Source organism: Trichomycterus rosablanca, chromosome 13 (assembly GCF_030014385.1).
Source record: "Trichomycterus rosablanca isolate fTriRos1 chromosome 13, fTriRos1.hap1, whole genome shotgun sequence".
NCBI lineage: Eukaryota > Metazoa > Chordata > Actinopteri > Siluriformes > Trichomycteridae > Trichomycterus > Trichomycterus rosablanca.
In genome coordinates this window covers 22,830,123-22,852,567 of record NC_086000.1, presented here as the reverse complement: position 1 = coordinate 22,852,567, position 22,445 = coordinate 22,830,123, and the positions used below count along the sequence as shown (strand labels likewise).

At 39.1% G+C, this 22,445-nt stretch overlaps 1 protein-coding gene across 1 annotated transcript; it reads right to left on the bottom strand.

The window, feature by feature from the left end:
* Positions 1 to 10,290: 10,290 nt before the first annotated feature.
* On the bottom strand, positions 10,291 to 14,841 carry enpp4 (ectonucleotide pyrophosphatase/phosphodiesterase 4). Its single transcript, XM_063007684.1, has 3 exons — positions 14,010 to 14,841; positions 11,841 to 12,011; positions 10,291 to 11,726 (listed from the first exon to the last, which is right to left on the bottom strand). The coding sequence occupies exons 1-3, from the start codon at positions 14,839 to 14,841 to the stop codon at positions 11,353 to 11,355; spliced, it is 1,377 nt and encodes a 458-aa protein (XP_062863754.1). The 3' UTR covers positions 10,291 to 11,352.
* Between the last annotated feature and the right edge of the window lie 7,604 nt (positions 14,842 to 22,445).

Sequence of the window (22,445 nt, the reverse complement as noted above, 5' to 3'; positions counted from 1 at the left end):
AAAGCATTCTTCCGCGACGCAAAATAGGTCGATTAACAGTGTTGCTAGGCAACATGAGGGCAAAAATAACATTAACTTTTTCTTTTCAGTGGCGTATTGATATGGAATGATGTGAGGTGGTCCTAGGTGTGAGTTTATCGGGGATTTTACAACGGCTTCGATCGCGGCTCAGCCAATCAGATTTTAGGACCGGAACTATCCGTTTTATCATAGGATTTTAACGTCATGTTTTTCACTTTGGTTACATTCATGACAGAAACGGTAGTTACTCATTACACAAGGTTCATCAGTTCTCAAGGTTATATCAAACACAGTCATGGACAATTTTGTATCACCAATTCACCTCACTTGCATGTCTTTGGACTGTGGGAGGAAACCAGAGCACCCGGAGTAAACCCACGCAGACACGGGGAGAACATGCAAATTCCACACAGAAAGGACGCGGACCGCCCCACCTGGGAATCGAATCCAGACCTTCTTGCTGTGAGGCGACAGTGCTACCCACTTAGTCACCGTGCCGCCCTTGTACGGAGTTACGTATCGCATACAGAGAGTCCCGCACCGATCTCTGTTATACCTGGTCTCTGTGCAGGCGCTATTGATCAGTAGTTGTAGGTCCCAAGGAGCATGGTGCTGTGCAGCACCCACAATTCTTGCTGCAACACTGTGCAATAATGTTTGCATACAGTCTTACATAAGTTGCAAATAACAAAAACATTAAACACAAGAAACACATGGAATAATACAGGTCATACAATAATTTAAACAGGATAAATAATGTCGCCTTTCGTCTTGCATTTCTAGGTGGCACTGGAACTTCTGATCTTGACCAGGGTAAAGTGGTAAATAATGTATTTATTTATTTATTTGGGTTTTTATGTCATGTTTAACACAAGTGGTAAAGAAAAGTCATAGTTATTTTAATGCCATTTTTGAAGCTCTGGTATTATACAACTATTACAATGGGTAGTGTTAATCATGCAGTCCTATTAATATACAGTGTATCACAAAAGTGAGTACACCCCTCACATTTCTGCAGATATTTAAGTATATCTTTTCATGGGACAACACTGACAAAATGACACTTTGACACAATGAAAAGTAGTCTGTGTGCAGCTTATATAACAGTGTAAATTTATTCTTCCCTCAAAATAACTCAAAATACAGCCATTAATGTCTAAACCATCGGCAACAAAAGTGAGTACACCCCTAAGAGACTACACCCCTAAATGTCCAAATTGAGCACTGCTTGTCATTTTCCCTCCAAAATGTCATGTGATTTGTTAGTGTTACTAGGTCTCAGGTGTGCATAGGGAGCAGGTGTGTTCAATTTAGTAGTACAGCTCTCACACTCTCTGATACTGGTCACTGAAAGTTCCAACATGGCACCTCATGGCAAAGAACTCTCTGAGGATCTTAAAAGACGAATTGTTGCGCTACATGAAGATGGCCAAGGCTACAAGAAGATTGCCAACACCCTGAAACTGAGCTGCAGCACAGTGGCCAAGATTATACAGCGTTTTAAAAGAGCAGGGTCCACTCAGAACAGACATCACGTTGGTCGTCCAAAGAAGCTGAGTGCACGTGCTCAGCGTCACATCCAGCTGCTGTCTTTGAAAGATAGGCGCAGGAGTGCTGTCAGCATTGCTGCAGAGATTGAAAAGGTGGGGGGTCAGCCTGTCAGTGCTCAGACCATACGCCGCACACTACATCAAATTGGTCTGCATGGCTGTCACCCCAGAAGGAAGCCTCTTCTGAAGTCTCTACACAAGAAAGCCCGCAAACAGTTTGCTGAAGACATGTAAACAAAGGACATGGATTACTGGAACCATGTCCTATGGTTTGATGAGACCAAGATTAATTTGTTTGGTTCAGATGGTCTCAAGCATGTGTGGCGGCAATCAGGTGAGGAGTACAAAGATAAGTGTGTCATGCCTACAGTCAAGCATGGTGGTGGGAATGCCATGATCTGGGGCTGCATGAGTGCAGCAGGTGTTGGGGAGTTACATTTCATTGAGGGACACATGAACTCCAATATGTACTGTGAAATACTGAAGCAGAGCATGATCCCCTCCCTCCGGAAACTGGTTCGCAGGGCAGTGTTCCAGCATGATAATGACCCCAAACACACCTCTAAGACGACCACTGCTTTATTGAAGAGGCTGAGGGTAAAGGTGATGGACTGGCCAAGCATGTTTCCAGACCTAAACCCAATAGAACATCTTTGGGGCATCCTCAAGCGGAAGGTAGAGGAACGCAAAGTCTCGAATATCCGCCGGCTCCGTGATGTCGTCATGGAGGAGTGGAAAAGCATTCCAGTGGCAACCTGTGAAGCTCTGGTAAACTCCATGCCCAGCAGAGTTAAGGCAGTTCTGGGAAATAATGGTGGCCACACAAAATATTGACACTTCAGGAACTTTCACTAAGGGGTGTACTCACTTTTGTTGCCAGTGGTTTAGACATTAATGGCTGTATATTGAGTTATTTTGAGGGAAGAATAAATTTACACTGTTATATAAGCTGCACACAGACTACTTTTCATTGTGTCAAAGTGTCATTTTGTCAGTGTTGTCCCATGAAAAGATATACTTAAATATCTGCAGAAATGTGAGGGGTGTACTCACTTTTGTGATACACTGTACATATAATTTAGGAGTAAGGACAGTGTAGTTATGCATGTCAGTTAAGCATAGTAGAACTTGTGATTTTCTCAGAATGTGTTACAAGTTCTCACAGTTATCACTTCCCTGTTATACAAGACATAGCAGCCAGTTGGGATCTATACAGCATAGGCTATACATAGTGAGTCAGTGGTGGGCTGGGGCTCGGGTGGAATAGGAACAGGGACATTCCATTTTCTAAATATAGAGACCAAGTCAACTCCAAACTCTCTGCTTCACACCACACACAGTGCTGCTACCAAGAAAAGAAAATGAAAATATTTACTGGTCTAGAAAAACACTACTCTACTGTAAAAAAGATCAGGACCTAAATGTTTTTATTTCATTTTAAGTAATATTGCACAGCATGATGGAGCTATTTTGGCCTATTTCTCTTTCCAAAATTCTTCAATTTTTGGCGGGTTAGCTGGATAATAGTGTTATACAGCGATTTAAGGTTTTGCCACAGATGATTAATGGGGTTGAGATCAGTGCCTCTCAAAAAGCTCAACTTGTGTTACCTTAAACCATTCCAGTGTTGCTTTGCCAGTTTGCTTTGAGTCAAGACAAATATCCTTCCCCATTTGAGGTTTATGGAAGAAAATAGCCAGATGTTCAGCTTTTATCACGGTTAAGGTGGGCTTGAGTTACCCAAAAACACTGAGCACAGGTCAGGATTGGCTCTTCTATGTATTTATTTCAGGCACACACTCCTAACTAATTTGTTGCAGAAGAGCAAGCACTGTAAGTAGAGAAAAGCAGGCACTGCATGTTACCTGGCTAATAGTATGCTTATGGTGAATATGATGGTGGCAGCATCATGCTATGAGAGTGATTTTCAGTGACAGGGACAGGAGGACTCTTTCAGATGAGCCGCATAAATAGACTGGTGCAGAGTTTGAGAGGATCTGCCATTAAGAAAGGGATTAACTACCCAAATTCAGGTGAGAAAAGCTTGTAGAGATTTATTAAAAGGACTTGCAGCTATATAATTAGTGGCAAAAGGTCTGAATCTCTTAAGATATTTTTTTTATATTTAATAAATTGAAAACACCAAAAAGCCAAAATCCACAAATATTGTGGATGATTAAATGTAGATTGTTTGGTAAAAATAGCTAAATCTATATTAAAAAACATATCCACAACACTAAGGGTCTGAATACTTTCTAAACCCACTGTAGTAAAGAAATGAATAAAAATAACTCTCTAGAACCAATTCTAAAGGAAAAAATAACTTAAACATAAAGCCACTTTTTAGCGTGGCTAAACATTTAGCATGCTGAGAGATACTAGATTTCATCCAAGGAGAGCATGTCGCTGTACACACCTCTTCCGACACGTGTACAGCCCTCCTTCTCACCCCAGCATTCTGCACAGATGTCTCTTCCGCCAATCAGGGTCCTTACATAGCGTATGAAGACCCACACACCTACACATAGTCCGGCCCCCACCCTGCAGATAAGGTGGCCAATTAGTATCTGCCGCAGGCACTGCCACCGGTGGCAACACCGAGTTTCGAACTGTGGAGTTCAGAAACTCGGTGCTGGTGTGCTAGCAGAATATCCCAACGTGCCACCTGGACACCCGGCTTGACGATATTTTGACCAATTAATAAATAACAGTTTCAATGATTTTTAAATGCTACCTCATGTCCTTTTTTAATATGACAAAAAACCTTTATACACTCTAAAAAGTAATTCAGATGGCCTTTAACCAGTACTTAAATATATGCACTGCTATATGACAAAAAAATCAAGTTACATTATATTACACAATTTTTTACTTGCAGTTGTTATTTTATTGAGTTCTGATAACGCACAAATTATAAGTGTTGTTTCAACACACTATAATGAATCACCTGAACTTAAGATATTGGGTTGAACAATAAAGAACAAAATTTAGCTTCTAGCAACTTAAAATACATACACTGTAGGACTTAATTTTCTCATTAGTTTGAATTCGCCCCGCCCACACGGACAGAAACGGTCTGTGTTTTCAAGGCGCCCTTTCTTCACTGTGGAGTGAGTCTTTCACAAGCAAGGTGAGCATTCTAACTGTTACAAACATTTTTTTGACCTATGTATCTACAGATTTCACTTTTGTGATTTGAATAATTTGCCCGCTTTGCAGTTGAAGGTCGGCAGGCACAAACTACAAGAGCGAGAGCGGGAAAGAGAGAGTTTGAGTGCTATACAAATTAGCTAGCTAGCTTTTCTTCAGAGTGGCATGGACCAACACACCATTTGGTGATATATACTGAGTAAAACTTGACTTTTTCATGGATTAAAATATTTCCAGTGACATAAAATTTCCCTGGTGAGCTATTAAAAACTTATTTTTTGTCTAGTCTATTTTACGATGTTTGTGTAGCAAAAGTAGCCAACAACTATGCTAAGGTTGGCTAGCTAATTATTACGTGTTTGCATTCTAGGTAAAAATAAACTAAACAATAAACATTACTCATTTGTTTAATGCATATAATTTTTAAAATACTGATTTTACAGACTGATATGTGGAATTTGTTTTTTCATAGTTTTTATTGTTGTCCACTAATGGGATTTGTTAAAAGTAGATGTGTTCTGTAATAAATGATTTTTGGTAATAATTCATGTTCCCTTGTTCTTGTATCATTGTTTAAATTGTTTTACATTCAGCAAATTCAGTGCAATGCTAACAAACATTCAAATTAATGTTTAGAGATATTAGGCTACAGGATGTTGGATCAACGTAATTCTACGAGCAGTTGGCATAACTCAAAAAGACTAATGCAAAATGTTGCCTTGATTTTTTCTGTTGACCCAATGTTATATTTAGTATTAAAACTTTTAAGTTAAATGAATATTAAATAAAACATTGGGTCAACAAAAAAAATCAAGCCAACATTTTGCATTAGTCTTTTTGAGTTATGCCAACTGCTTGTAGAATTACGTTGATCCAACACAATATTTTAGGTTTTCATAATTCAGTAAAAAGCATTTTTAAATAACACTAACTTAAAAATATGTGTTCATGTTGACAGTTATTAAGTTTGTGTAATTTAAAATATTGTGTTGGGTCAACGTAATTCTAGGAGAAGTTGGCATAACTCAAAAAGACTAATGCAAAACGTTGCCTTAATTTTTTTTGTTGACCCAATGTTTTATTTTTTAGAGTGTAGATCAACTAGGAAAAAATTCTACATTTCCTGTATTTGAAACTTGCTATGATTATTAATTGTTCCTAACAGCTCATTATTTCATCTTGGTTATGGTGGATTCTGGGCTACCCATTAACACTGGGTACCACATATGCATACATTCCCTCACTCATACACAATGTGGCCACAAGCCTTTCCACAAGATTTTTAGGAGGATAAAAGAAATCCCTACCATCACATGGGAAGAACATGCAATACTGCTTACATATCATGACTGAATGCAAGGATCCAACCCCGGTCACTAGAACAATGCTACTGTGCGACACCGACCCTTGCAGCTGCACCACCATGTTGCCTTACACGCTAAAATAGAACACAGTTTAGTGCAGTAGTTAAATTTTTTTTAAATCTGGGCCAATAGTAATAATAGAACTACAGTCTAATAATAGAACTACAATCCACTTCACAATTATTGGCACCCTTAATGGCGTAATCTTAGACTGAAAACTGTAGAAAAATCCAACTGTAATTTAAGTACATTTATTCAGAGAAAAAAAAACCATCAAGAAATAACGATTTTTACCAAAACCAAACGTTACAATTATTGGCAATCATAGAAATTCTTAAAAATAAAACTGAACTAAAGCATTTTTCCATTTATATGTTAGTTTGATGTTAAGTTGATCAGATTGTCTAGGAATTTTTAAGCAGTAATCCATGACTTCCTGTTTCACTGTGTTATGTAGAGTGACATATTCTCTTAGACATTTCTTAACATGGGAAAGACAAAAGAACTCACAATTCAAATAAAGGAAGGGTATGTGGACCGTCATGAGTCAGGGAATGGCTATAAAAAATAAAAACAGCTGCAAACCAAAAATGTAAGCACCTGGGACTTGGACTTAAACCATGTTTTATAGTCAAATGAAGCAAAAATATAGTTTTTGGCAACACTTAAAGTGGATTTTGCTTAGAAATCATTGTTTAATCAAAATCTGTTTGACTCTGTCAAAAAACTAAACATAGGTAAACACAGATCTTCCAGTAGGACACTGATCCATATAAGCACATTCATATTAAAACAAAAATGGTTTGAAGGAAGGTTGAACAAAATAAATGACAGTGGGGCAAAACTTTTTTTAACCAAGGGTTCAAGTTGTGGACAGAACAGTTCAGTATAGAGAAATTCAAGCCACACTTCCACGTGTTTACCAGTAGTTTATTACAAGAGATCTCCTTAAAGCTAAAAGAAAACACACCTTAAAATCATATTCAGTAGAGCGACCTCTAGTGGTGAAGTTAAAACATTACAAAACTGTACAGTAATCAGTACACACAGACCTGCCGGTTTAAAAGGAACATCTGCAAAACAGGTGGATTTTATCACATCTGTCTAATGGCCCACCACGGGACATTTACTGAGCAGATATTATCAGGATAGTGGATTACTCTTAGAACAGCAGTGACAGATGTGATGTTGTCTTTGGTTTTAAATGTTCATGTCTTTAGTTGTAATTGTAATGAAACCTATAAGTACCTATATTATGAGTGTACATGATACATTGATTGATAAAATGTTTGCATACCTAATAAACTGGCAGATCAAGATATAATGGTCTTGTCTAGAAACCATATTAAACAAATGAAAAACAAAGCATTTATTCATTCATTGATAAACTGTAGCACTTATTTTAAGAACACCTGTTTGTACGTACATTCATTGGCCATGAGCTACACCAAGCATATACATGTACTTTGTGGGTATAAAATTAATGACTGTAGCCAATCTGTTGCTTTGTATACTTAGGCAACCCTCTCTTGACCATGTAATGGTAATGACAAGGCAGTGTGTGCCTCTTTAGTAGGAAAACATACCCTAGTTTGTATAGGTTAGTTATTGGTATAGTTCTAGGTAACATTAGTTATAGGTTTACAGTTAGAGACAATGGTATTATTTTTAATTGCACAATGAGTGTTAATCTTCCTTTAGTCTTTTGATCACAGGACGTGTTGGAAAGTTGTAGCCTAGCAATTAAGGTACTGGACTAGTGATCAAAAGGTCACTGGTTCAAGCCCCACCACTGCCAGGTTGTCACTGTTGGGCCTGTGAGCAAGGCCCTTAACCCTAAATTGCTTAGACAGTATACTGTCACTGTGCTGTAAGTTACTTTGTATAAAATGTCTGATTAATGATGAAAAATGAAAATGAAATGAAAAAATGTTGGCTTTATATTCGGTTGGACCACTATTTTTCTCCCAGCTTTGACAAAAAAGTGTTCAGGTGTTTATCTCCAAAACACTGCTGCACCTGATACACTCATTTCAGGACAAAGCACACTACCATATTAACACCATGTTAGGCTGAAATTGGTCCATTATCCAAATAACATCTGAAATTTGGGTAAGGGGGTGGCTTCCAATTGATAAATCAGATACAGAGAAGCGACAAAGTGCAAAGATTTAAGGATGGGCTACAGTCAAATTGCATCTACAGTATATGGTAGGTGTAGTTTCTAATCAGTGAGTATGTAGCAGATAGGGGTTCCTAATAAAAAGCTCAGTAACAAACACAAACTAACAATAAATAAAAACATCATTTAAGACTCTTCCCTAGAGAAATAAAAGTATCATATTTACAAATGTACGTGTAACAAGCTTTTCCTTTGCATAGATTCATTTACAAGTATTTTAAAATAAATGAATACATCTCTATTGGAAGACTGAAAGGTAGCCCAGTCCCGAAATCATTGTTTACATTTACAATACAAAACATTACCACATTCCGAGTGTTTGTCTTTGTTATCTGTGCCAGATCAGTCAAGAGTACAGTACAGGACAGTCAGTACTGTAGTCAAGACTGTACTCAAGATCAAATCAAACCGTCCCTACTAAAAAGAATGAAGGTCAATTCTTTTATAAAATTCATTCAAATTGTGTATGTATAAATTTTAAAAGTATAAAAATATAATTTTATTATTTAAATATAATTTTCATATTCTACATTATTATTCACAAATGAAATAAAGCACATCTGACCTACAGTATACAAAACAAAAACTAAAAGAAATGCATAAAATCTGCTTTACTAAAAGCTTGTAGCAGTGCATTGCTTTTGTTTAATGCTAATGATTTAGCAAGCCATAGTATTTCTCGCAAACATCTGGAACAATGCAAAATATAAAAATATTAATGCATTACAAATAGTCAATTTTGTTAAATAATTATGGTAGGGATTACTCTAATGTACCCAGAATAATGCAGTATTATGGTCAAATTTCCCTTTTTCAGTGATAAGTTCTAGAACACAATCCTCTTTTCTACACACTTAAGAAGCCTAACATACAGGTAATAAACCTTAAATGTGCCAAACTTTTACATTTGGTAATTTATAATAAATCCAACAAATAAACAGTAATTGTGCATTAAAATGTGCTGAAGTTTGTTCTCTGTGGAGGATGGAATTAAAACATGGAATTAGGCATATGTATAGTAGTATTGCACCTGGTCATTGCTTAAAGTATAATGCATTTAGTTCAGGGTTTGTGCAATTAACAAGCTGCTCGGAAATGCTAAATTGTTCACTGCCATATTTCTAAATGTTTGTCCTACCATTCAAAATATTTTTATGAATGCTTATTTTCTATTTATTTATGCATTTTCTCCCCTCTTTCTCCCGATTTAGCATAGTTAATTTGTCTTCTGCTGCTGGGGATCCCTGATTGCAGTCGAGGAGGGTATATTGCTGCTCATGCCTCCTCCGACCCGTGCGCAGTCCTAGCAGACCCCTTTTTTCGCCTCTATCTGCTAACCAGGGTTCTTACACAGCATTTGAAGACCCCACCCACATAGTCCGGTCATACCACCCTAGCAGACACAGTGGCCAATTAGTTCTGCTGCAGGCACTACTAATAATGCCTGCTAGATGGCACCCAGCCAAGCGGTGGCAACGGCAACTTTTGAACTGAGTAGTTCAGAATCTCAGCACTGGTGTGCTAGCGGAATATCCCGCTTGCGCCACCTAGGCATCATAAATGTTTTTTAAACTATAAAAGTGTACATTAACACAGTACATTAAGTCAATCTAGAGCTGCATAATAGCCTAACTGGTTTCCTGTTAAAGAAACTCTAGGGCAGAAAGGATTGTGACTAGGCATAACAATATTCACCTGGTAATGCTCCCTTATGTTAAACAAACTCCAGTAAGTGCTAGGTACTTATTCTGGGTAACAAGATGGTAAGTACCAGAACAGTCTAACTTAATTACTCTGAAATGTCTCTCAGGTTTCAGGTATTAACAGGTAAGTAAGAGGTACAATCTTGGGTAACATGATGGTTTTTGTGTTTGTACCTCACACTTACCTGGTTAGAAATTAGAAAGTACTGTAAAAAAAGTTACCATTTACCTTTAGTATCTGGTCTAGCCTGGTCATAAAAAATTACCCATCACTGTTAAAACACCTGCCGCTTTGTGTGAATAAATATAAGTAGGTCATTTTATTTAACATTTGATTAGTTTTGCATGGAACAGCTCAGCACCAATCACTTTTGGTTAGACTATAATGCAACTTTGTAAATAAGCATTTTTCTTAACAAAACAAAATATTTGGCTGAAGAGATTACCACGGTGTAAAGGTTCTTCTTTCTTGTCATTCATTTAAAGCATCAATCTCACTAATGTGTTAAATGCTCTTACATGTGGACAAAAAAAAGTTGCACACCTGCTAATGTTTAGTGAATTAATGAGTAGATGAATACATTTTAAGCCAGGTCTTTAAATCTAAAGACATACAGGGAAGTCACATGGTAACATAAGGGTAACATAGCATTGGTGAAGGAGTGGGCCTTAAGCCTAGTGAGAAAGTGAATCAGTGGGTAAGGTGTGTGTTAGTGTAATGTATTGATACCCTGTTCAGGGTGTATTCCTGCTTTGCTTTGGGTGTTTAAGAGACTCTGAATCTATCTTAACCCTAAACTGGATAAAGTGGTCACAGCTGTGCAGGTGAATAATGCAGGGCAATCTGACAAGTAGTTTTACAATATGGCCAAAAGTATGTGAACACCTGACCATAATGGCCTTATTAGATATCCCATTCTAAATCCATGGGTGTTGATATGGATCTGCCCACCCACCATTTAGAGATATAACAACCCCCAATCTTCTGGGAAAGCTTTTCACAAGACTTCGGAGTGTATCAGAGTCAAATGAGCATTTGTACTTGATGTCAGCCTGCTCAGGGCTGTGGTAGGTTCTGTTTTGGCTGGTTTCAACCAATCAAGTCTGTGTAGATGTCCAGCCCCTTTTATAGCACCGCTGAGATTCAAATCTGGGTCTCAATGGTGAGCTAGCATAATAGACTGCTGCACCACCCAAGCACTTTATTAAATATTATTGATTTCATACACTGGTTAGCAATGGGTGTGGCTGAAACACCTAAACTAATAACTAATAAAATATTTAGCAGGCGTGTCGGCATACTTTTAACAATGAAGCGTATGTATGATTTGGTTTGTCTTTGGGAAGTATGCAATGTGCTTAGAGGAAGTCCTTTAGGAAGTTTACTCAAGCAAAGGATCATCATCATCATCCTCGTCCTGCAGCTCTAACCGGGCAAACGGCCGTGACGCAGAGAACTCTTTGTTCTTAATCAGTCTGAAGAGTAAAGTGATGACACTAAGCACTAGGAGTGCACCGATGACGATGCCTACCACCATTGCTAACTGTGAACAGTTCTCTCTCTGCAGCACACAGCGCACACTGGAAAAGGTACCATTATTTGGCATCTCATGAATGCCCAGGAGATGGCACATCAGTGGATAGAGATCCACATTCTTGATGCTGTTCATGCGATAGCCTTTGCGAAAGGCAGGACCGTTGGCTGCCAGAAAAGGATGCATGCTGCGCAGGGAGTTATCATATCCATGATCGCCCACTGTAACAGTGCAGGATTAGTTAGAATAAGGCATGGTTTCAGAAAACAATGTGGATTGCAAGAATCTGCAAGTTAACAGTCAACAAGTAGCTCAATCAATTTTAGAATACTTACAACGTGGAAGTGTGCCATTCTGGACAATTGTCCAGCCTTCATCAGCCACTAGGACGATGGGCTGAATCCTCCTATTGTTTTTGTAGTGCAGTCGATCAGGGATCTCAGCCTTCCGGTAAGCTTTCATGTGAGCATGGCATTTGCTCAGGTTTTTGAACAAATCTGGGGATTCTGTAAATCAAAAAATAAACAACATGAACAATAATTATTTAATTATACTGGAGGGCAGCACGGTGGCTCGGTGGGTAGCACAGTCGCCTCACAGCAAAAAAGCCCTGGGTTCGATTCACAGATGGAGTGATCCTGGTCCTTTCTGTGTGGAGTTTGCATGTTCTCTCCGTGTCTGCGTGGGTTTCCTCCAGGAGCTCCGGTTTCCTCCCACAGTCCAAAGACATGCAGGTGAGGTGAATTGGAGATACAAAATTGTCCATGACTGTGTTTGACAGTAAAAACTTGAACTAATGAATCTTGTGTAACCAGTGATTACCTGTCCTGTCATGAATGTAACCAAAGTGTGTAAAAACATGACCTTAAAATCCTAATAAATAAATTAAATTGGAAGAACAAATTTCCTATAAAACTGGTTATACACTGGAATAACTAAACAGTAAATACAGATATTTATGTAGCTAGTAAGCGAATACACACGAATTATTTCAACAGCACAAAGAGCTTACAAAGCTTTATCAAGCATATACACATGCATATGGACAGCAAAAATAATTGGAAAAACTGGCCTCATATAACCAACTCCAGTCCAATAAAATATGCCCAGATTGGATCATGGTACATAAAACATTGTATATGCAATGCATCACCGAAACAAAGCAAACAATAAAACATTAATCTTCTGCTAATCTAAGCGTCTTGAGCTATCAACTCTTCGGTATGCTCAGCAAGAAACATTGATATACACGTGCTCTTCAATTTCCAACTAAATCACAAAAGTTTTCTTCTTCCTTTCTATATTAAAAAAACTTGAATAAATTGCAAACAAACACTTTGTTTTTATATCTCCTTTCAACCAGGGCTAGATCATGGGCAGGACAGAACAGGTAATTGCCTCGGGCACCGATGTGCTTACAAAATAGTTCTGAGCAACAGTGCATGACCTTACAACAGCCATGTGCTTTAAAAAAAAAAAAAGCTGGTTTTTTTTACTGGTTCTACAGCCGGGCGGCACAGTGGGTAAGACTGTCGCCTCACAGCAAGAAGGTCCTGGGTTCGATCCCCAGGCGGGGCGGTCTGGGTCCTTTCTGTGTGGTGTTTGCATGTTCTCCCCGTGTCTGTGTGGGTTTCCTCCGGGAGCTCTGGTTTCCTCCCACAGTCCAAAAACATGCAGTCAGGTTAATTGGAGACACTGAATTGTCCTATAGGTGAATGGGTGTGTGTATGTGCGTCTGCCCTGCGATGCACTGGCGCCCCGTCCAGGGTGTTACTGTGTGCCTTGCGCCCATTGAAAAGCTGGGATAGGCTCCAGCACTCCCCCACAACCCTAATTGGATAAACGGTTAAGAAAGTGGGTGGGTGAGTGGTTCTACAACCGAATTTCAGCATTGCTCTGCAGTTACTGTTGTCTCAGTGACCAAGTGTCTCTAGAAGAGGTTCTTCCACTTGTAACATATTAACACCTATTTGTGACCTACATTGTCACACAACAATCTTAATGGGCTGGTCAAAATTGCTACAAAGAATAGCAAAAGGGACTAATGCAATATCAGATTTTTTTTCTGGTAAAAATTAGAAGAGTTTATTTCTAGCACAAGTCACTTGTGCCCCTTTTCCACTGCACGGTACCCTATTGTACAATATTTTCTCAATCCCACAATTAGTGGGGCCAAATGACCTGTAATGTACCTCAGTACCTAAGCTAAGTTTGATTACCTTTCTTGACCAGGGACCAAGCATACTAGGTGGGCCATATGGGCCTCATGATGTAACCATAAACAATTAAATTAAAATAATTAAAGTAAAAGAGCTCTTGTATCTTGTAGTCTATATTGGTATCAGCAGTTGGGAAAAGGAATCGAATCAAAAACAAAAAAATGTGTAATATCACTTAATTAATAGCAACAGGCTTAGTCTGTCACAAGCTCTGTCAAATGGTTTAAATACAACAATAAATAAACACTTAATACGTAATACATATATTTAAAGGTAAATATCAACCTGTGAGAGGGAGGATGGCAGCCACCGGAGTTGTGTCCACCAACGCATAGCTGCTGCGATTTACACAGTCATCAAGCCGAATAAGTTTGTCTTTAGAGCACTGCACCATGCCATGATCACTTGTAATAATGACATTAATGTTTCCCCATAGTCCTGTCTCGTTGAGATGCTCCATCAGAAACCCAATATGATCGTCCACCTCTTTCAGTGCCTTGGCCATTTCAGTGGTGTTTTCTGGCCCAAAGATGTGTCCAGAGTGGTCAGGTTCCTCCCAGTAAAGAACACCAAGCTTAACCAATTTGTCTTCTGTCATCCAGGTTGTGATGTTCTCTAACCTCTGCCTGAAGCTTACTTTTGGATCATACCCCAAAAAATACGTGGAGGTATGGTTTTGAATCATCACATCAGTTCCCGGCCACATAGCAGCTGCAGATTTATAATTCCAGTTCTGCACAGACACCCAAATCGGTGTTGCTTCATTCCACCAAAAAGGGTCACTATTTTGAACAGAGAACTCTTTGTGTGTCACCGAGTCATACATGTGACTGGCCAGAATGCCATGGCTTTCAGCATATAATCCAGTGGCGATGCTGTAATGGTTAGGAAAGGTTTTGGTAGTAAAGACATTACTGAGGTGATCAATTAAAACCCCTTCAGAAAAGAATTTCTTCAGATTGGGGAATTGGTATTTTTCCAGATAGTCTGCACGGAAGCCATCAAACGATACAAGCAGTAGCGGAACCAAGTCTGTCTGGGTTTTATTTTCAGCAGTTTGAGAAATTGCTGATTCATAAAATGCAGCTAGAACACACAAGAGAACCTTGAGATGCATCTTGCTGGCTTGAATAAGGCTTTACCAGCTTCTTACTATAAAGAAAAAGAGAGAAACCGTTGTATTAGGACATCTGTTCAATGTATTTCCTGTCATTTTAAGACCATAGCTAAAGGTCAATTATTTAATTAAGAATATAAATAAGTAAAAAGTTGACTTTTGAGGTACCTCACGATGATGTCAACGCAAAGCCAGCTAGGGCTGCACAACACCAGCTAAAATTATGATCTCAATTAATGAGATACATTTGTTTGTTTGATTCTTAATGCCATGTTTGCTGACATTGCTATTATTACAGCTAAATGATAGATTCTGTGGGGAGGTTGAATTGTTTTATAAGAGACCAATTCAAAGCCGAGTGCTCTTTTCTTTTTCTCCCTCTTTTTTCCTCCCCAATTTTTATCCCCCAGTGTAGTCGTGTCCAATTACCCTGAATGCGTCCTCTATACTGATTCGACCCTTCACCGCTGACTGAGGACGCCTCTCAACTGACATACGCCCCCTCCGGTACGCACAGTCAGTACAGATAGTGCATTTTTCACCTGCACGAGTCGAGTTCATATACTTGACAGGCACTGTGCACGGAGGGCCACACCCCCATCAGCATTATTCCTCAGCCCTGTGCAGGCGCCATCAGCCAGCCAGCAGGGGCCGCAGTTGCACCAGTTATGAGGACCTATGCTCTGACTTTTTACCCCATCCCTGAACTTTTTACCCCTAACCCATACTGCCGCCCAGCCTAGTCGGAAAGGCAGAGCTGAGGTTCGATACGATGTATTCGAAACCCCAACTCTGGTGAGCTAGCGTACTTTACTGCTGCGCCACCTGAGCGACCTATAATCAGGATGCTCTTGTCCTCAGTGCTGTAGCCCGTTTACCTCAGTTTTAAAATGTTGTGCGTTCAAAGATGCTTTCTGCTCACCACACTTATAATAAGTGGTTATTTAGCCACTAGCCCTCTTGACAATTTGAACCAGTCTGGTCATTCTTCCCAGACCTCTCTAAATAACAAAGCATTTACGTCCACTGCACATTATTCTGTCTGAATCAGATGATCGCAACATGTGGTCTGTTCGTCGCCCGCAACTTCTTTATTATAGTTCTATTATTCCTAAAAATTAATGAATATGTGTAACCATCGGACTGGTTATATGGCAACTGCTTTAACATAGGAAATAAAAAGGTTCTACAGTGTAAAGGACTGGTCCCAGAATTGTTGTCTTAAAATCCCAAGAAAAGAGCAGCTTCTGACAAACTTACGCCATTTACTTTAGTTAAAAGCAGGTGTACAGGTGGCATTAATAAATGTAACCAAAACCCCAACAACGAACCCCACCACCATGGTCCTTCCTACACATTTTAGTCATATATTAAACACATAGAATTAATATATAGAAATAAATTACGTCAAATAAGTTTTATGTTTATTTAAGCATAACATTTATAAAATGTAAACAACTATATAAACAATATGGCTCTAAATATACAATACAGTGCCTGCAAAGGCTCAGTGCAACAAATATATCGTGACGCATATCGCGTACAGTAAACAAACGTCATTAAATATCGCGATATCATATTCTATCATATCGCTGACCCTTAAGGAATAAACGTTTAGTAAAGGTCGTCACGTAGGTGGTATATGGCACTGAACCTAAATACAAACACTGACCGAGCTTTAAATTATGCCCACATTAACCTGGCATGATTTAGACAAATTCAAAATATCCAGATAACTTACAAGTGAGACAGAATCCTGTCCAAGCACAGTGACGAACACGACGTAACCTACACCGACTTCCCGCAAACTCACGTCAACAAACAGAAATACCTTCACAAAAAGCAACAAATAGACAAATAAACAAACGACTGACAGCTTCAATTGTATTTCTGTTCCACCCGAATAAACTGACCAGACATAACAATTACAGTGTTCCTTAAAAAACCCCTTTGTATTGTATTACCGGTTTCTCGCTTCCTTAAAAATGCCATGACGCGTTAACAAGATGGACAGTCTGATGAGCCAATAGTATTGGTCATACTTTAAAAGACCCGCCCACCGATGGCAGGCGCTCTCATAGATGTCTCATAAAAACGTAGCAAGCAAGCAGGAGATAAAGCATTTCAATAGTCATTTAATCACTGAACACACATAAATTAATATAGATGCATATAATTAACCTGTGAAACTTTATTTACAGTATTCTGTAAATATAAACTACTTTAAAATTAAATAAACTAATTTCAAATTGAGTGATACATGTTTACCATTGTGTTACTTTACATAGTTTGGGAACTTCATTCATTGTCTGTTTTACCACCACTTTACCTTATTAAGTGTTCTCGGTGGGTGTGATTCACTGGGCGAAAGGAAGAAAACACCCCGGACAGGTCACCAGTCCAGCTTAGGGCAAACACACACACACACACACACACACACTCACAGTGGGTAGCACTGTCGCCTCACAGCAATAAGGTCCTGGGTTCGATCCCCAGGTGGGTTCGCATGAGTTTGCATGTTCTCCCCGTGTCCACGTGGGTTTCCTCTAGGTGCTCCGTTTTCCTCCCGACTGTGTTTGATAAAACCTTGTGTGAACTGATGAATCTTTGTGTAATGAGTAACTACCGTTCCTGTCATGAATGTAACCAAAGTGTAAAAACATCACGTTATAATCCCCACACACACACACACACACACACCTATCTAGGGGGACTGCAGAAGGAACCCGAAGCACCCAAAAGAAAACCCCACACAGACACGAGGAGAACATGTGAGGTGTCTTTGTCTTAACGATGAGGTGCCGACTGTGAAACGACGACTCCGTTGACACAGTTTATTTGCAATTAAGAAGTTTATTACAGAATAATAGCAGTGTCGCTCGGACAGCCTGGCTTTGTCCGGAGAGAGCTTGTGTTCGGATCTGCTGCTCTCTGACTCCAATGAAATTTGCTTCTCCTTAAATACTTGAATATCCATACAAAAAACATATGGAATGTATTGGGTGTGTCATTTTCTTAAAACTCAGTAGAGGTTCCCACAGTCCTACTGACAGTTAGGGCCTCTGTGTGATTAATATATTTTCTATAGAATAACAGAAATGTATGCATTTAAAATGGATCCCAGATGTGGGATTGCAACCGAATACACCCCGGCCTCCTTATGGAATGTAGAGGTCTCATGAGAGGCATCCCAGAAGTGTGGGAAACACTTCTACACAATAACCTATATATGAGATTGTTTTAAAAGGAATATTAAAAAGAGATATCTGACCAAATTATTTTATATGAACCTTCCAGACACCTCATATTCCCCCCTTTGGGACTAATTAGTCTCAAAAATCAAAAGAATAACATAATGAACAATGGTTATAGACATAACATAATCTAGTTCCTCCCACATGTATGTTTCCCCAACTTAAATGTAGCACTTAGCGACTTTTATGGAGTGCAAGGAGCGAAAAACCTATCAGGCAGTGTCATCCTTCTGAAATGTCCATCAATCAATCAATCAATTTAGACAGGAAAAACTCACTCACGACCCCTCTGCCCAGGCGGCCACATATTGTACTCCAGTCCAATTGTCCCCAGAATCTAAAGGAGGAACTATTATATTTGAAAGGATCACATCCAATTTTACCCCAAATTACAAACGAAACTATTATATTTGATAGGATTAAGATTTTAGCAAATACATTCGAAAACCTCAGAAAAGAAAATCAATAAAATGTCCAAAGGTCAACGGGTCAACCCCTCGGATTGATCTATTGGACCTTGTTCCTACCTATCAATCAATCTGTCCCTAACCATCGAGAAACAAACAAAAAACTCTGAGGTCCCCAAATGTACCTACCTCATAACCGAACATTTTTCATTAAAGACTAATACCTCCAAAAACAACATAATATCACATTAAGTACTCCAAAAACAACATAATATCACATTAAGTACTCATAATTACATACTACAATTATAACAGCACACATCTTATTTGCATAGTATAACATAAGAAAGACATAAGAATGTATCACACTGCAGCTCCTCAGCAGCGCTGACTCTCCATGTGACTCCATGAAGTCTTGATGATGTATTGAATCTTGACATTCATCACAGAGTCCTTGTTCAGAGTCTATCAGTCCATTCTTATTGTCCTCATGTGAGCTGTATGAACCCCTTCAGCACATCAGGGTCCTCGACTAATCAATCAACCAAAAAGTGGTCTCCCCCCTTTCATACTAAAAGGAAAGAAAGAACACCAACCAGTATCTTTTGCATAAACAACAGATGCAAATTGAAACATCAATTAACTCCTTATACAAAAATGTAAAATCACAATATCATACTCACTCCATGGTAAAACTACCAAACAAAATAACTAAAATAAACGGTAGGACTACAGCCATATAACGAGATTATAACGAAATTACATATTCAAAATGGATACGTCTCCATCAGTTCACCTTCCACCATCAGTTCTTCGACATCGTCCATGTCAGTCCCTCGTAATAAAGGCATCTGTATCCTATCACCAGGCATCACAACACCTACCCATCTCATTATCATAGCCTTTGCAAAGGTCAATAACAGCGTACAAAAACAAAACATTACACACAATGACAGAAGAACCGCTACCAAAATCTGAACCAACACTGCTCCCAACGGTCCTAATTTCTCTTGCAACCAAGCATTCGCAGACCATCCAGCTCCTGCTGACGCTCCAAACGCATCCCTTATATTCTTCAATGCATCTATAACACTAGTCATATTATCTGAACTATCAGGAATCAAAGTATAACAAGCATCTCCTGTCAAGTTCAAAGCTACACACAGGCCACCCTGTTTGGCCAAAATGTAATCAAGAGCCATATCATGTTTCAGTAACGTCAATCTGTGACTTTTCTGAGTATTTGATAAGTATTCAAACCCTCTCACAGTTTCATTCGCAAAACCCTGTAGGGTGTAGGTAATATTATCAATGTGATCTGCTAAAAATGTCACACCATACCATGGAAATAAGCCTATACCCCACTTTTCTCCTATACTTATTCTCCAATGGTAGGCCTCTAGATTATGAAATTGTGCCATGTCCCTTTTCTTTCTACTTCCAGAAACAGCCTCAGATTGGCTCTCATCCGGTCTTTCACCTCTCTGAACAGTAAAAACCTCATATGGCAGCTTCAATGTTGCCATGTAACAACATCCTATCCATCCATATGGCAGAAATATATAAGCTTTATCACCACAAACCCACCAAATATCTTTAAAATTTCCTATAGTCACATTTCCAGGCAAAATCTGATTCCTCACCATCAAAGTTCTGCTTTGTTTACGGTGTGGCATATAAAAAGTCACCTTAAATAAATCACTCTTAGCCTTCTGCTTACGCTTACCCAAATCCATTATATAATTGTCACAATCTGATATTCCCATAAACATTCTAGTTCCTTTACTAGTTTCATTTGAACAAAAACAATCTTTAGCTCCAACAGATCTTACCTCTATTTCATCAGGAACCGCTGTCAACACATTCTCATGTTGATCAAGTAAATTCACATATGGTAAATCTCTCAACCAAGAACAATTATTCTTAGGTCTAAACAAATGCACTGACAAAGCCATCAATCTATCTCCTCCTGATTGCTGCTGAAATAATAACCATGACAGCACATAGTATTGACATATAGAAAGCAACGGCTCTGGTTCCGTTTCCAAAATTGAAGGCCATGTCCCTGGTGTTGGAACTTTCACTATACATGGACCATTCAGTCGTCTAACTGATCTTACTGAATGAGTTAACTGCTGAAACCACAAATTCCTACTTGCCCATGGGTCTGAGATTTGTAACACTGAAGAATCGAATCCAAATGCTTTCCACTTAGTTTCTCTCTTCTGTAATGAACGGTACTGGTCAGTCATTTCTTCTGATGTCCAGTCAAAATCTAAGAACTGATCTTTAACATCCAAAACAGTCCTCTGAGTTGTCACAGATGAATCTACACCCTTCTCTTCTTCCATCTGCTTCCCAGATTTAGATATCTTACTACTACTATTTACACTAAGCTCTATCTTTAACATAGGCTTCTGAGTTATATTCACCACTTCCTTAAAGTTCAAAGTCGTCATGTCAGGTGTTTGAGTCACCTTTACAAAATTCCTAGGCAACATCGTTGTCACCGTATTATTAACAAAGGTTGCCCTTATATCAACCTTACTTGTAATATTTCCAGAAGTGACAAAAGTAGATGCTTTCACCATCACTGTAGTAGCTTCCATTCCCTTCAAAGTCGAAGCTACAGTAGTAATCTCCACTGATATTTTAACACTCTTAGTTGTTTCCGGAACTAAAGTAATACTCCTCATCTGTGTTCTATTTACCCCTAGAGTAGTCGCTGTAGTAGCTTGCTCCTCAATTCTCTTAGCAACCGTAAACATCTCCACAGGACTCAAATCTACTATCATAACCACCACTTTACGAGTTATATAACCTCCTCTCCAACTATTTACCAAGGGAATGAATTTAAACTCCGGCTCATAATAAGTACATGTATACTCCCCTAGGCCTTCTCTAGTAATATTTCTCACAAAAAGTGTACAATCATCACTGACTGTCAACCACCTTACATCATTCAGCAAAATATATTTCCTCTGATCAAGAGGCACAGTATCAACCTCAGATCCCATTAACAACTCTTCATCACGACTATTCCTCCACACAGGAGGATTACTACCACCAACATTAAACCTCGAGCATTTACAGGGAAGATAAACTGCTCCTCCTAACTTGGCTCTAACTACCTTCTTCTTAAGAGTTGACACCATTGTCACCATCTGAGGCGCTACCGTAGTTAAACATAACACACTCATACTTTCAGAATCATTCAGTGCTGAAAGATTACACTTCTCTGAAGTTCCTACCACTCTAGTCGTCATAACGCTTTGGCCTAACCCTTTTCCTAGCTGGTCTTGGACTCCTTTGTTTACCTGTGTCTCTGCATTCTCCTGCATCAGAATCACTTCCCTTTGTAACCTCTGGCGCTTCACATTCCTCAGGAACAGGCTCTGCTGTTCCTGGGACATATTGAAAATCAACGTCTCCAAATCTCCTTTCCTGCTCACTAACTGCAGAGTCATCTCTGACATCATCAGACACATGCACACTCCCATCAACATCTTCCACATTATCTTCCACATTATCTTCCACAACATTTTCTTCCAACTTTCTTGAACCTTCAACTTCCTGACTTTGTGACTCTAGTCTCTCTTCACTTGGCGCCTTAACACAATGCGACAAATGGTACCACGTTGGAGACCCCTTAACCTGAACCGCAGTTCCCGTACTGCGAACAACTTCAAACGGTCCTTCACGGCGTTCGTTATACCACTTTCTTCTAAATACCTTCACAAACACCTTGTCTCCAGGTTGCACTGAACACTTCCTTTGTTCGTCCAGTCTCTCCTGCACCTCCTCTTTCTTTTGCCTGTCAGAAACGTACGCGGATATTCTTTTATGCAGATTAGCCATATACGCAACATATGCTCTCATTTCATCCTCTAAAAGGGCTAAGCTTGGACCCTTTCCACTTGTACGCAAACAAGGCATCGGCATC

What these genes read in the sequence shown, in the direction of transcription:
- enpp4 (XM_063007684.1), bottom strand. Translation starts at nt 14,841, where the DNA reads ATGCATCTCAAGGTTCTCTTGTGTGTTCTAGCTGCATTTTATGAATCA. An exon ending in TGCCATCCTCCCTCTCACAG is followed by an intron (nt 12,012 to 14,009) that starts GTTGATATTTAC and finishes TTTGATTTACAG; the next exon opens with AATCCCCAGATTTGTTCAAA. An exon ending in GAATGGCACACTTCCACGTT is followed by an intron (nt 11,727 to 11,840) that starts GTAAGTATTCTA and finishes GCACTGTTACAG; the next exon opens with TGGGCGATCATGGATATGAT.